The following is a 15,314-nucleotide window of genomic DNA, read 5'->3' on the forward strand; positions in this document are numbered from 1 at the left end:
GGGAGCTCTGGACGGGGCTGGGCGTGGGGCAGCAGGAGGGCAGTGAGTGGGGAGCTGGGGCGGGGCTGGGCGTGGGGCAGCAGGAGGGCAGTGAGTGGGGAGCTGGGGGCAGGGCTGGGCGTGGGGCAGCAGGAGGGGAGTGTGTGGGGAGCTGGGGTGGGGCTGGGCATGGAGCAGCAGGAGGGCAGTGAGTGGGGAGCTGGGGGCAGGGCTGGGCGTGGGGCAGCAGGAGGGGAGTGTGTGGGGAGCTGGGGCGGGGCTGGGCATGGGGCAGCAGGAGGAGAGTGAGTGGGGATCTGGGGGCAGGGCTGGGCATGGGGCAGCAGGAGGGGAGTGTGTGGGGTGCCATGGGGCTATAACACGGCATGTAGACCTCTGGGCTCTGGGACCTGCCCGATGCCAACCCTGTGGTGTATAGCCGCGCAGCCGCGGCCCGCTGACCCAGGCCAGCTGTGGGGCTGAGTGCCATGTGGACGTGCCCTAGCGAAGGCTCAGCCAGGTTCAGCTAGCAGCTCGGTGCCCGGCGCCATTGGCTGGGGGACAGAAGCACCTGCTGTGCACTGAAGCTGGCGCGATTCATGCCCTCAGCAGGGAGCTGCAGCCGAATGGCAAGGCTGGGTGACCGGGACCCTCTCAGAACCATCAGAGGTGGCTGTCAGCCACCCCAATCCCCGTCCTGCAAGGTCCAACTGCCCCCAAAGCCTGGGGCTGGGTAGGGTTCAGCACCCAGGGAAAGTTCAACTCAGTCCAGGCTGGGCTGTGAGGTTATTGACATGAACTGGGACCGTACAGATCATTGTTGCAACCAAGGTCCTATAAAAGCAGCAAAGAATCCTGTGGCACCTTATAGACTAACAGACGTTTTGGAGCATGAGCTTTCGTGGGTGAATACCCACTTCCTCAGATGCAGGTATTCACCCACGAAAGCTCACGCTCCAAAACGTCTGTTAGTCTATAAGGTGCCACAGGATTCTTTGCTGCTTTTACAGATCCAGACTAACACGGCTACCCTCTGATACCTGACACCATGCAAGGTCCTATAGTGGCACCAACTCTTGTACAAAGGAGGTCGGGCCAGGTGCCTGCGGGAGGTTACGATTCGCTGGTTCTGATGCTCTGTAGGTCTCTATCCTCTTTGCAGCTGAAGTTACGACCAGTGGCTCTGTACTTGTATCTCAGTGTGTTTGACTCTAAGCAGCCTCAGTGAAACCTTTGGGCAGCTTCTTGAGAAGGGACAATTCTCAGTAAGTGCCCAACCAAGAAACACTTAACTGACAATGGACCTTGGGAGACGCCAGTCCACATCTGAGCTTTCCTGGGAACCTTCAAACTAACATGGAAACACTGGCCTCGGCCTGCAAACCGAGTCATGCAGGGACATGCGACTTGCCCATGTGACTCCAACCTCCATCTTGTTGCTGTGATTTTCCACAGTAAGAACAAAGGGTGGGGGGGGGGTCCTTCCACATGGCAGAGGATATAAAAGGCCCTGGAAACTCCTCCATTTTGTCTTCAATCCTGCTTCTGACGTCTGGAGAACTTTGCTACAACTGAAGCTCTGAACAAAGGACTGAAGGACCCATCCCAGCTGGGATGTTTGTACTCCAGAGACTTGCCTGGCTTAAATCAGCAGTGATCCCATCAAACCTGAAACAAGCCTGAACTAAGAACTTTGCCATAACTGTATGTATCTGAGTCCCTTTAACCAATTTTAACTCATCTCTATTTTTTTCTTTTTATGAATAAACCTTTAGATTGTAAAGAATTGGCAACAGCGTGACTTGTGGGTAAGATCTGAATTGTATGTAGACCTGGGTCTGGGGCTTGGTCCTTTGGGATCGAATCTTTTTCTTTTATTGGGGTGTTGGTTTTCATAACCATTCATCCCCAGGACAAGTGGCACTGGTGGTGATACTGGGAGACTGGAGTGTCTAAGGAAATTGCTTGTATGACTTGTGGTTAGCCAGTGGGGTGAGACCAAAGTCCTCTCCGTTTGGCTGGTTTGGTTTGCCTCAGTAGTGAAGGACCCCCAGCCTTGGGCTGTAACTGCCCTGCTCTAATTACTTTGATACTTTCAGTTGTGTCCTGCCAAAGGCTGCTTTGTTACAAGGGCTCCTCCTTCTGACCTGCTCAGCCCACACCCTAGATCCTCCCCGCCTCATGGAGCTGCTCCCACCTCCCTTGTGTCCAAGTGAGGCACTGAGCTACCACCCCAGTGAGCCAGTAGGACCCACTGAACCCTTTCCCAGCAGGATTGACACCTCACAAACCACTGCGATAACCCAACACTGCCCTGTTGTGGTGACGACCTCCGCCCCCCTGCAGCCCCCCCCCCAACACCTGCGAGGGACAGGGGGACCCACCTGCCTGTTCTCCACATCGCGCTCATCCTCGTTCACCAGCAGCATGTAGGGCTTGTGCGGCAGCCCAGGGGCCTTCATCCCCAGCACGAAGAGGGTGAAGGTGCAGACATATCGCAGCACCCACAGACTGAACTGCACCTGCGAGGGACCCACAGATCAGCCACTTGCACCCCTGAGATCCCAGCCCCCCCACAGATGGGAGCCCTCAGCTTCGAGCCAGAGGCCTGGAGAACAGGCCTGGGGCTCAGACAAGCGGGCCCCAGCAGCGCTGGGAGGGGGCAGGGCCCAGGTGTGCGGACGAAGGCAGGACGCTTGGCTGGGCCGGGCCACGTCTGCGTGGATGGGCTCAGACCGGGGGATGTCAGGGGGGCAGGCCCACGAAGCAGGTGGGAGGGAGCTGGAGCCCAAACGTTCCTGCCGCTGGCCGCTCTGGCCTCGTCCGAGCCTCCGCTGCCCTGTGCCAACTCGCAGCCTTCCCCAGGCTGGCTGCAGGGCACTAGGGAAGGCCTGGCGCTGCCGACGCCGGGGCACGGATCCAGCGCAGCGCCAACGTCTCTGACTGCAGCCTGCGCTCGCTGGGCAGAGCTGACGGGCCAAGCAGAAGGGCTGGGGCCAGAGGCTCAGCACTGGAGGCCGCGTGGGCTGTCCCGAGGGGAGTGGGACCCTTGGGACCTAGTGCACTGATGGGTCCTCCCAGGGACTCTTCAACGGCTGGGGATCCTCAGGATCCGGGACCGTGGGTCCCGCTGAGGACCAGGCCCCGGGGAGCACCAAGCCACGGGGGAGGGGGGCTCATGCCACGTCCTGGCAGCTCCCCCTCCGGCTAGTCTCTCCCCTCTGTGTCTGTCTGGTGAGGTCTGGGAGCTCCAGGATCTGGGTCACTGAGCAGTCACCTCCCTCCCAGCGCAGAGAGGGGCCCCACGGCCCAGGCTGGGGGGAGCCATCCTGCCCCAGCCAGGGGTGGGGGAGCTTGACCAGCTGGAGCCCTAGGATGAGGCTGGTGGCTCCCTCGCCTGGGAACTGGTACCCCTAGCACCCCGCAGCAGGGGACTCCACAGCTGCCCCGATGACTCCCCCTCCATGGCTTCCAGGTGAAGCTGGGGGAGAGGAGCCAGGGTCCCACCCCGGGAGGAGCTGTGGGGAGCGAGGGGCCTCTAGATGAGATATTGGGGCTGGGTTGAAGGGGGAGCAGCTGGCTGGCTGGGGGGAGGGGTATTTAAGCCCCCTCTTCCCCTGGGAGCTACCCCCCATCTGCGCAGTGGGACCAAAGAGGGACGGGACAGATATCCTGACCCATGGGTGGGGGGGGCCTGGGGTGCCTGGGGGTTCAATGCTGTGTGACTGATCCCAGGAGTAGGATGAGCTCCCTGCAGTGAAGGGGCCCCCACCTCCAGTCCTGGGGACCCAGAATGCAGACACCCTCCCTGCCCCCCCCGCCAGTGACTCAGCAGGACACAGCCAGCGGGAGCCCTGCCCTGCCCCCCACATGCCCCACTGCCGGCTCCACCCCACCCTGACTCAGCAGGACACAGCCAGCGGGAGCCCTGCCCCTCCCCACCTGCCCCACTGCCGGCTCCACCCCACTGTGACCCAGCAGGACACAGCCAGCGGGAGCCCTGCCCCTCCCCACATGCCCCACTGCCGGCTCCACCCCACTGTGACCCAGCAGGACACAGCCAGCGGGAGCCCTGCCCCTCCCCACCTGCCCCGCGGCCGGCTCCACCCCACTGTGACCCAGCAGGACACAGCCAGCGGGAGCCCTGCCCTGCCCCCCACATGCCCCACTGCCGGCTCCACCCCACCCTGACTCAGCAGGACACAGCCAGCGGGAGCCCTGCCCCCCGCACATGCCTGCCCCACTGCCGGCTCCACCCCACCCTGACTCAGCAGGACACAGCCAGCGGGAGCCCTGCCCCTCCCCACCTGCCCCACTGCCGGCTCCACCCCACTGTGACCCAGCAGGACACAGCGAGTGGGAGCCCTGCCCTGCCCCCCCCACATGCCTGCCCCACTGCCGGCTCCACCCCACCGTGACTCAGCAGGACACAGCCAGCGGGAGCCCTGCCCCTCCCCACATGCCCCACTGCCGGCTCCACCCCACTGTGACCCAGCAGGACACAGCGAGAGGGAGCCCTGCCCTGCCCCCCACATGCCCCACTGCCGGCTCCACCCACCGTGACCCAGCAGGACACAGCGAGTGGGAGCCCTGCCCCTCCCCACCTGCCCCACTGCCGGCTCCACCCCACTGTGACCCAGCAGGACACAGCCAGCGGGAGCCCTGCCCCTCCCCACCTGCCCCACTGCCGGCTCCACCCCACCCTGACTCAGCAGGACACAGCCAGCGGGAGCCCTGCCCCTCCCCACCTGCCCCACTGCCGGCTCCACCCCACCCTGACTCAGCAGGACACAGCGAGTGGGAGCCCTGCCCCTCCCCACCTGCCCCACTGCCGGCTCCACCCCACTGTGACCCAGCAGGACACAGCCAGCGGGAGCCCTGCCCTGCCCCCCACATGCCTGCCCCGCGGCCGGCTCCACCCCACCGTGACCCAGCAGGAATCCCAGGGCCAGGCAGGGGGAGAGAAACGGGGGCTGCCTCTCCCCAGGGGACCCGGCGGCTGCAGGGTGAACGCCCTGGAGGGGGAGGCAGTGGTGGTGGGAATTCCAGGGGGCTGAATTATGAACAATACGGACTGGAGAGCAGGACAGATTCCCCAGCCGGGAGGCGGCTCCGCTGGGCCTGTCCCCACGGGAAGGGCCAGGGTCCTGGCGTTCGGGGCACTCCAATCCAAGCCGGGCACTGCCCCGGGCGTATGCTGGGGTCAGACTGCAATTAACTAGTTAAGGGGCCACGCCTCACGGGAGCTAGTGCTCGTGGAGCCATCCCCAGCTGCCCTCCCCATGGCTGGACACTGGCAGTGACTGGCACAACCAGCCCAGTGCCACTGCACCCAGCTGCCTGGTAGACACCCCTGAGAATGAGGGAGGGGCATCTGGGAGCAGCCCCCAAGCGCTCACTGCAGGGCTGCCTGGGGAAGGGGGGTCAGAGGCAGCCAGCCTGGCAGATGGGGGATCCTTCAGGCTCCGGTGCCCTGGCATTAGGGGCCGGACCAGCCAACACCAGTGACATCTATGGGGCCAAGCGGGGCTCCAGATCCCTGGGCAGCAGGGCTCTGCTCTGCCCTGGTCTCGGGGGGTGCAATCGATGGGCTAACCCGGGGCGTGGCGACTGCACCATGCTCAGGCTGGGGGGAGGCTTCCTGTCTCCACCTAAAGAGGGACTGGGGTGCACCCAGCAACAGCCCCAAGCCCCCCACTCCGGGCTCCACCAACCCTCCATGCCCTGCCCCCCGACCTACCTTCTGAGGGGCGTCTCCCAGGGACCACCACCAGAGGGGGCTCCTCCAGGACACCAGGGCCAGGTTCTCGGCGGCAAAGGCCAGCGCCCAGAAGAGCAGCAGGACGGTGCCGTGGCCTCTGGTCCTGTCCTGTGCCAGCACCCGGGTGTGCTCCAGCTGCAGGAGGCCGAGGGCGCAGCCCCAGCCCCCAGCCGAGAGGCAGCCGTACAGCAGCGCGTAGCCGTACAGCGGGCCCGCAGCCAGCCCCTGCCACAGGAGGGCGCCGAGGGGCTGCACCGCCAGCAGCAGCGAGAGGAACACCTGCGCGTGGTAGAGGCGTGAGCGGGGGATGTGCTTGGGCTCCATGGCGCGGCCGAAGCGGGCGTAGCAGGCGTACTGCAGGGCGCCTAGCAGGAGGCAGACGCTCAGCAGCACCGTGGGCACCAGCGTGAAGTAGAAACAGGGGGAGAACCCCTGCTGCGTCCATGGCTGGGAGATGGTGCCGTTCCCCGGGCAGTAACTCCCCACCACCACCATCCTGCCGGGTGAGAGGCTGCGGAGACACAACGGCACAGACACAACCGCTCAGCAGGGGGCTGGCACGGACACGAGCTGCTATGCACCAATGCATGCTGGCACGGCTGGGCATCCACACACTGACGTGTGCAAATACACACTGGCAGCTATGCAGACACGCGTGTGAGCGCCCATGCACCAATGCATGTTGGCACGGCTGGGCACAGATGTGTGTAAGCACCCATGCAATGAGGTGTGCAAATACACACTGACGGCTGTGCTGACACATGCGTGTGAGCGCCCATGCACCAATAATAAATAATACTACTACTAATAATTGGAGATATACCTATCTCCTAGAACTGGAAGGGACACTGAAAGGTCACTGAGTCCAACTCCCTGCCTTCGCTAGCAGGACCAAGTACTGATTTTTGCCCCAGATCCCTAAGTGGCCCCCTCAAGGATTGAACTCACAACCCTGGGGTTAGCAGGCCAATGCTCAAACCACTGAGCTATCCCTCCCCCCATAATGCATGCTGGCACGGCTGGGCACAGAAATGCGTGTGAGCACCCATGCACCGAGGTGTGCAAATACACAATGACAGCTATGCTGACACACGTATGTGAGCGCCCATGCACCAATGCATGCTGGCACGGCTAGGCACAGACAGGCATGTAAGCACCCATGCCCCGAGGTGTGCACATACTGACGGCTGTGCAGACACATGCGTGAGCACCCATGCACCAATGCATGCAGACACATGCATGTGAGCACCCATATCGAGGTGTGCAAATACACACTGACAGCTGTGCATAGACGTGTGTGAGCACCCATGCCCCGAGGTGTGCGCACACTGACGGCTGTGCAGACACATGCATGAGCACCTATGCACCAATGCATGCAGACACATGCATGTGAGCACCCATATCGAGGTGTGCAAATACACACTGACAGCTGTGCATAGACGTGTGTGAGCACCCATGCATGCACTGATGTGTGCAAATATACACTCATGGCTGTGCATAGACACCCACATGTGAGCACCCATGTACTGGGATGTGCAAATACTGACACAGCTGTGCAGACACACGAGTGTGAGCACTCACATGCACGCTCACATGCAGACAATGATATTCTATTCTACGTAGGTTCTCCTACCACTCTCATCACCCAGCAACTCAGCCCCCAGGAAGACCGGCTCTGTCAAGAGTGGAATGCAGAGGCAGGCGTGCACAGCACAACGGATTAGCAATCCAGCGCTGCAACCACTCAGCCATCTTGTCTGACGGGTGTGCAAATGCACACACAGACGTGCAAATATAGGGCCACAAGCCCATGCGTGTGCACAGACCCTTGCACTACATGTTCAAATCCCCAAGCCAGTGCCCTGGCACGCGCGTGGAGGGACACAGTCCCCTGGGTCTCCCTGCCCCCAGCCTCCTGGGGAGATTATGGCCTGGGCCCATCTGAAAGCTGCAGTTCCCAGCAGCCGTCCTGGGACACAGTGCTGGCCTGGTCTGGCCCTGCACCAGCTCAAACCCTGCTGGGCTGCAGGCAGGGATGGGGGTGGTAATCACAGGGGCATGCCCCTCAGGGGGCTATATACCAACACGGCCCCCCAAGAGATGAGCTCTATGTCTCCAGAGGCTGGGCCTTGCACTTCTTGGAGGCCAAGGCTGAGCAGTGGCCATTCCTCCAGTGGCCCACCAGACAGTGGGCCCCCGCTAGCCACGCTGGGTGGGGGCAGGGGCCTGTGTTCCCCCAGTGCAGCCGCACTGCCCTCTGGGTACGTATCCCATCATTCTCTGCCCAGCTCCCCAGAGCAATGGCTCCAGGGAGGCCTTGGAATGAGGGCAGTTCACTCAAGCAATTAACTCAAAACAAATTAACGTGATTAAAAAAACAAATTGCGATTCCTCGCAGTGTGAAACAATCGGCTGCCCATGGAAATGGATTATAAATATTTGTGGATTTTCTACATTTTCAAGTGCATTGAATGCAATGACCAGGCAGCACACACAGCGCACTGGGCTCACTTTATATTATTAATTTTGAGTGCAAATACTTGCACTGGAATAAAGACAAACAAAAGAAACAGTATTTTCCAGTTCTCCTCCTCCAAGTCCTGTCCCGAGATCTCTTTGGCCTGAAAGTGCAACTTACAAATGTGGAATTATCTTTGTTCCATAACCGCTCTCAAAACCAAAACCCTGTAAAGCCTCCCAGCCTGCAAGTCCACGCAGTCCAACTTCTGGTTCAGCCAGTGGCTCAGACAGACACACACTCTGGTCACAATGTCCCCTGAACGTGAGCCCAGGCGTTCACATGGCAGCCTGGTAGCCGCGCAGGGAGATGTCTACACGCTGGCTGCGCTAAACATTCCTAGGCCCCTTTGGGCTTCGACTTGCAGGTCGCACTCGCCTCTGTTTAAGGTTTTTACAGTGCAACTATTTGTAACGAAACCCAGCACCGGGCAGTGAGCCCCGTGCCCTGTGTGTCCTGCGCTGTCACTGACATCGAAATCCCGGACAATACAAAGAGCCACAAATATTTATAATCGTTCGATCAAAGCTGCCATTACTCAGGATTCATTTCGTAATCGTTTGACAGCCTTAGTCGAAACCCCTCGCCTCCCCCGTCCTCCTCAATCCCCCCCAGCCCCACATGGGGGGGACCAGACCCCTCACCTCCCCCCTCCTCCTCAACACCCCCCCAGCCCCACATGGGGGGGACCGGACCCCTCGCCTCCCCCGTCCTCCTCAACCCCCCCCCAGCCCCACATGGGGGGGACCGGACCCCTCGCCTCCCCCGTCCTCCTTAACCCCCCCCAGCCCCACATGGGGGGGACCGGACCCCTCGCCTCCCCCGTCCTCCTCAACCCCCCCAGCCCCTTATGGAGGGGACCGGACCCCTCGCCTCCCCCGGCCTCCTCAATCCCCCCCAGCCCCACATGGGGGGGACCGGACCCCTCGCCTCCCCCGGCCTCCTCAATCCCCCCCAGCCCCTTATGGAGGGGACCGGACCCCTCGCCTCCCCCGGCCTCCTCAATCCCCCCCAGTCCCACATGGGGGGGACCGGACCCCTCGCCTCCCCCGGTCTCCTCAACACCCCCCCAGTCCCACATGGGGGGGACCGGACCCCTCGCCTCCCCCGTCCTCCTCAACCCCCCCCAGCCCCACATGGGGGGGACCGGACCCCTCGCCTCCCCCGTCCTCCTCAATCCCCCCCAGCCCCACATGGGGGGGACCGGACCCCTCGCCTCCCCCGGCCTCCTCAATCCCCCCCAGTCCCACATGGGGAGGACCGGACCCCTCGCCTCCCCCGGCCTCCTCAATCCCCCCCAGTCCCACATGGCGGGGACCGGACCCCTCGCCTCCCCCGTCCTCCTCAACCCCCCCCAGCCCCACATGGGGGGGACCGGACCCCTCGCCTCCCCCGGCCTCCTCAATCCCCCCCAGTCCCACATGGGGAGGACCGGACCCCTCGCCTCCCCCGTCCTCCTCAATCCCCCCCAGCCCCACATGGGGGGGACCGGACCCCTCGCCTCCCCCGTCCTCCTCAATCCCCCCCAGTCCCACATGGGGGGGACCGGACCCCTCGCCTCCCCCGGTCTCCTCAACACCCCCCCAGTCCCACATGGGGGGGACCGGACCCCTCGCCTCCCCCGGCCTCCTCAATCCCCCCCAGTCCCACATGGGGAGGACCGGACCCCTCGCCTCCCCCGGCCTCCTCAATCCCCCCCAGCCCCACATGGCGGGGACCGGACCCCTCGCCTCCCCCGTCCTCCTCAATCCCCCCCAGTCCCACATGGGGGGGACCGGACCCCTCGCCTCCCCTGGCCTCCTCAATCCCCCCCAGTCCCACATGGGGGGGACCGGACCCCTCGCCTCCCCCGGTCTCCTCAACACCCCCCCAGTCCCACATGGGGGGGACCGGACCCCTCGCCTCCCCCGTCCTCCTCAATCCCCCCCAGCCCCTTATGGAGGGGACCGGAGCCCTCGCCTCCCCCGGTCTCCTCAACATCCCCCCAGTCCCACATGGGGGGGATCGGACCCCTCGCCTCCCCCGTCCTCCTCAATCCCCCCCAGCCCCACATGGGGGGGACCGGACCCCTCGCCTCCCCCGTCCTCCTCAACCCCCACCCCAGCCCCACATGGGGGGGACCGGACCCCTCGCCTCCCCCGGCCTCCTCAATCCCCCCCAGCCCCACATGGGGGGGCCCGGACCCCTCGCCTCCCCCGTCCTCCTCAACCCCCACCCCAGCCCCACATGGGGGGGACCGGACCCCTCGCCTCCCCCATCCTCCTCAATCCCCCCCAGCCCCTTATGGAGGGGACCGGACCCCTCGCCTCCCCCGTCCTCCTCAATCCCCCCCAGCCCCACATGGGGGGGACCGGACCCCTCGCCTCCCCCGTCCTCCTCAATCCCCCCCAGCCCCACATGGGGGGGACCGGACCCCTCGCCTCCCCCGTCCTCCTCAATCCCCCCCAGCCCCACATGGGGGGGACCGGACCCCTCGCCTCCCCCGTCCTCCTCAATCCCCCCCAGCCCCACATGGGGGGGACCGGACCCCTCGCCTCCCCCGTCCTCCTCAACTCCCACCCCAGCCCCACATGGGGGGGACCGGACCCCTCGCCTCCCCCGTCCTCCTCAACCCCCCCCAGTCCCACATGGGGGATCAGTCCGGTCACACACTCCCCGCCTCCGGCCCCACAGGGGGACCGGCTCCGCTCACCCCCCCATGGCCCCGGCCCCACAGGGGGACCGGCCCCGCTCACCCCCCCATGGCCCCGGCCCCGCTCACCTGCCCCGCTCCGACTCTCAGCCCAGCTGCGCACACGCTGCGGCCCTGCCGGCTCCCGCCGGGTCCTAGAGCCCGCACGGAGCCTGGCCTGGCGTTGGGACCCCGCCAGGACCCCCGCGCTCCCCTGCACCCTCTGCCCCGACACCCGGGACCTGATCCCCCCACGTGCCCCATCCCCGGGGCCCCCCGAGCTCCCCTGCACCCTCTGCCCCGACACCCCGGGACCTGATCCCCCACGTGCCCCATCCCCGGGGCCCCCCGAGCTCCCCTGCACCCTCTGCCCCGACACCCCGGGACCTGATCCCCCACGTGCCCCGTCCCCGGGACCCCCCGAGCCTCCCTGCACCCTCTGCCCAGACACCCGGGACCTGATCCACCCACATGCCCCGTCCCCGGGGCCCCCCGAGCTCCCCTGCACTCTCTGCCCAGACACCCCTGGACCTGATCCCCCACGTGCCCCATCCCCGGGACCCCCCGAGCCTCCCTGCACTCTCTGCCCCGACACCCCGGGGCCCCCCGAGCTCCCCTGCACCCTCTGCCCCGACACCCGGGACCTGATCCCCCACGTGCCCCGTCCCCGGGACCCCCCGAGCCTCCCTGCACTCTCTGCCCCGACACCCCGGGACCTGATCCCCCCACGTGCCCCATCCCCGGGGCCCCCCGAGCTCCCCTGCACCCTCTGCCCCGACACCCCGGGACCTGATCCCCCACGTGCCCCGTCCCCGGGACCCCCCGAGCCTCCCTGCACCCTCTGCCCAGACACCCGGGACCTGATCCACCCACATGCCCCGTCCCCGGGACTCCCAAGCTCCCCTGCACCGTCTGCCCAGACACCCCTGGACCTGATCCCCCATGTACCCCATCCCTGGGGCCCCCCGAGATCCTCTGCCCCGACACCCTGGGACCTGATCCCCCACGTGCCCCGTCCACGGGACCCCCCGAGCCTCCCTGCACTCTCTGCCCAGACACCCCTGGACCTGATCCCCCCACGTGCCCCATCCCCGGGACTCCCCGAGCCTCCCTGCACCCTCTGCCCAGACACCCGGGACCTGATCCCCCCACCTGCCCCATCCCCGGGGCCCCCCGAGCTCCCCTGCAGCCTCTGCACAGACACCCCTGGACCTGATCCCCCCACGTGCCCCATCCCCGGGACCCCCCAAGCTCCTCTGCAGCCTCTGCCCAGACACCCCTGGACCTGATCCCCCATGTGCCCCGTCCCCAGGACCCCCCGAGCTCCCCTGCACCCTCTGCCCCGACACCCCGGGACCTGATCCCCCACATGCCAGGTTTGCAATGGCTCCAGTGGCTCCATGGAGCCGGGCCTATGCTGAGAAGGGGCCTCGGCCTGCTCTGCTTGCACTGCACCCCAAGACCCCACTGGCTCCCCGCAAACCTCCCTGCAGCCTCTGCCCAGGCACCCCCGGACCTGATCTTCCCATGCCCCCACATTCCCCGTCAATGGAGAGCCCATGCAAACTGTGCCTGGGGACATTTGGTACCTAGCAACTAATGACCATGGATGGCCACCCTTAACAGGAGACAGAGGAGGGGCCGGAGCACTGGCCTGGGAACGTGAACAAAGACAGGGCGGGACACACTGCTGGCTGGGCTCTGGGCTAACCCAAATGGACCAGAGGCTGTAACCTTCTTGGGTCCGGGCTCCCTGGGCTGGTCCAGGTGACTAATCAGCCGCCTGTCGGTCCCCACTGGCTGCATGTCCCTGCAGATGCTGGCGGAGGGGGCGCTGCCCCCCAAGATGGTACAAGTCTCCCTCGGGGTCTGTCTCAGGGGGACTCCTGGGGTGGACTCCAGCAACGCCAGGTCCCAGCTTGTCAGGCTCCTGCTGCCAAGGCCCCATGACTATGGCTGGGGCTCCCACAACCGCTCATGCGGGCCTGGGGGCAGGATGTTCTCCGGGAGCCCTGCCCAGGAACTGCCTCTTCTCGGAGCCTGTTTCCAGGGCGGTGGGGCCCGTGCACGGTGTGTTTGTTCAGCCAGGCTTGGGCCCAGCGCAGCAGCCTCTCTTTCCTGAGTGTCTGAGCTGTGGGGCTGCCTGCAAGCCGTGTGCTCAGCTGGCCCCGCTCCTGGTGCTCTGTGGGTGTTTGAGCTGCAGGTGGGGCCTTCGGCCCCACAGATCTTTGCCCATACTGCTCCCAAATCCCTGAGCAAGGCTGAGGCGGCTCCCACCCCACCAGGAGAGCCAGGCCCAGGCGTGGGGGCAACACACAGCAGACCCCTGGGCCCTGCCCTAGCGCTATCAGAGCAAGGCTCACAGCACCTCTTAACTACTAGTGAACAGAGCCTCACAACCCGCCAGGATCTCCAGCCCATTGCACAGATGGGGAAACTGAGGCATAGAGTGGGGGAAGGGGGCCAAGCTCACTCAGAAAGCCAGTGGCAGAGCCAGGAATAGAACCCTGGTCCCCCAAATTGTAGTGTCCCCTGTCCCTATCCCGTGTTCTAACCATTAGAGACCCCTCCCCTCCCAGAGCTGGGAACAGAAGCCAGGAGTCCTGGTTTCAAGTCCCCTGCCCACCCCCACCACCCAACCTCAAGAGCTGCAGATGTGTGTGGGGGATGGGACTTATCCCCTTTGAGTGCCCATTCACACCGAGCCACCCACAACCACAGCGTCTCCTTGATGCTGGCGCAGGGCCAGCTTAGGGCACAGGACACCAAGAGACTCCCCAGGAGCGCCCTGCAAACCGGTTAACACCACGGTGCAGCCTGCCCAGAGAAGCCCCGTCAGTGCCCTGCTACCCAGCCCCAGAGGGAGCCAGTCACAGCAGGGAACAGCTGCCATTGCCTGTCTCACTTGAAGGGAGCAAGGTGCAGAGCGTGTGGGGAGAATCCCTGCTGCCTCTCACCAGCTCCTCAGCTGCAGCGCGACAACTCCAAGGCTGCGCCGTCGCGGCATGGGGCAGAGGCCGGGACATCACCCCAAGCCTTGTGGCCAAGGAACTCCCAGGAGAACTCAGGATTCCCAGCCTCCAGGCCCCTGCTCTACCCACTAGACACCATTCCCTTCCCACTCAGCCTGGCACCCTCGCTGGATGGGAAATCCCGTATAGGTAATTTGCCCCCAGTTCAGGGATGGGCTAAGGCAGGGCCCATGTGCTAGTGCCCTGTGGGCAGAGGGGGCAGTGGGGCAGAGCCAAGGACGGCAGTGGTGAGGGCCCCGTCGAGCACAGCCAGCTGTCTGCCTGTCCGTCTGCTGGGGAGGGGCTAGTTTTACTGCTCCACTCTGGAGGAGGTTCACAGTCTGCACAGTGGCAAGAAGGCAGAAAGCCAGGGACGGGGGGGGTGTTAGGGTTAAGGCTGGGCTTGGAGGAGGATGGGGGAGCAGGGAGAGCACCACAGCCTATCAGCCCCTTCATGCACCTGGCCAGGGCAGTAGCACTCACTGGGGAAGTCACAGCAGAGCAGGGAACTGGTCATGGGGAAAGGTTCCTGGTTAAAGCAGATCCCTGCTCCAACGAGCCTCCAGTGATCCCAGCCAGTCGCGCAGCGCCTGCCCCACGCAGACACCGACATATCCTGCCCGTCGCAGGGTGAGCACGCAGGACCTGCACACCCCCCTGGAGAAGGTCACGTAGGGCAGGAGGCACCCAGCTGCCGGCTAGGCTCTCTGCCAGGGTATATTTATCTGCCCTGCCCCCACACAGCAGGCCCAGGGCATTGCTGCCATTTGTGTTTTGTTTAGGGACAAGGGACTTGGGGTCTAGGAGGGCTCTGTGTGCCAAGCAGCCATGCCTCTGACTTGGGAATCCTCCCGCACGGGGCGACTACAGCGTGTCATGTCCTGCACCCGGAAACCTTCTGATTGCATGGGACAGACACACCCAGGGCAGTGCGGAGGCAAAGTCCAGGCACCCTAGAAGCGTGGGTAATCAGTAATGAAAACCAGCATGAAAAACAGACCCACCCCCTCCAGCCCACACCTCTCATCCCCCTTAGGGCCTAGCCTCCACCACACGGCCTCGCTGAATGCCCAAAACGACCAGCACTGGGACATCGAGGCACGAAGGGTCTGATTTGCAAAGATGCTCAGTGGCCTTAAGGAACCTCGCCCTTCCCTTCCAGGAGCCAGAGCAAGCACAGAAACAAACCCCACTCCTGGGGGAACCGGAAATTGATACTGACTAGAAACTGATTCTGAACACTGTGAAACTGACTCACCTACTTGGAAAAAAGTAAGTGCAGTCCTGGGGCTCAGCTGTCAGCACAAGGCAGGGAAGGGACTTGGGTTTATTTAACCCTCTGTAGGAATTATACGGCATCATCCCTCTAGCCCA

At 64.3% G+C, this 15,314-nt stretch overlaps 1 protein-coding gene across 2 annotated transcripts; it reads right to left on the minus strand.

The window, feature by feature from the left end:
• Nucleotides 1-2,017: 2,017 nt before the first annotated feature.
• On the minus strand, nucleotides 2,018-11,114 carry ABCB6 (ATP binding cassette subfamily B member 6 (Langereis blood group)). 2 transcript variants are annotated; one of them, XM_030580520.1, is made up of 3 exons: nucleotides 10,951-10,982; nucleotides 5,720-6,251; nucleotides 2,018-2,501 (listed from the first exon to the last, which is right to left on the minus strand). In XM_030580520.1, exons 1-3 carry the CDS (start codon nucleotides 10,956-10,958, stop codon nucleotides 2,205-2,207), a joined length of 837 nt encoding a protein of 278 aa, XP_030436380.1. In that variant the 5' UTR covers nucleotides 10,959-10,982; the 3' UTR covers nucleotides 2,018-2,204. The 2 variants fall into 2 exon arrangements, with proteins under 2 accessions (XP_030436380.1, XP_030436381.1); XM_030580521.1 differs by lacking the exon at nucleotides 10,951-10,982 and adding an exon at nucleotides 11,020-11,114 and having other exon boundaries at nucleotides 2,020-2,501.
• Between the last annotated feature and the right edge of the window lie 4,200 nt (nucleotides 11,115-15,314).

Source organism: Gopherus evgoodei, chromosome 11, assembly GCF_007399415.2.
Source record: "Gopherus evgoodei ecotype Sinaloan lineage chromosome 11, rGopEvg1_v1.p, whole genome shotgun sequence".
NCBI classification, from domain to species: domain Eukaryota; kingdom Metazoa; phylum Chordata; order Testudines; family Testudinidae; genus Gopherus; species Gopherus evgoodei.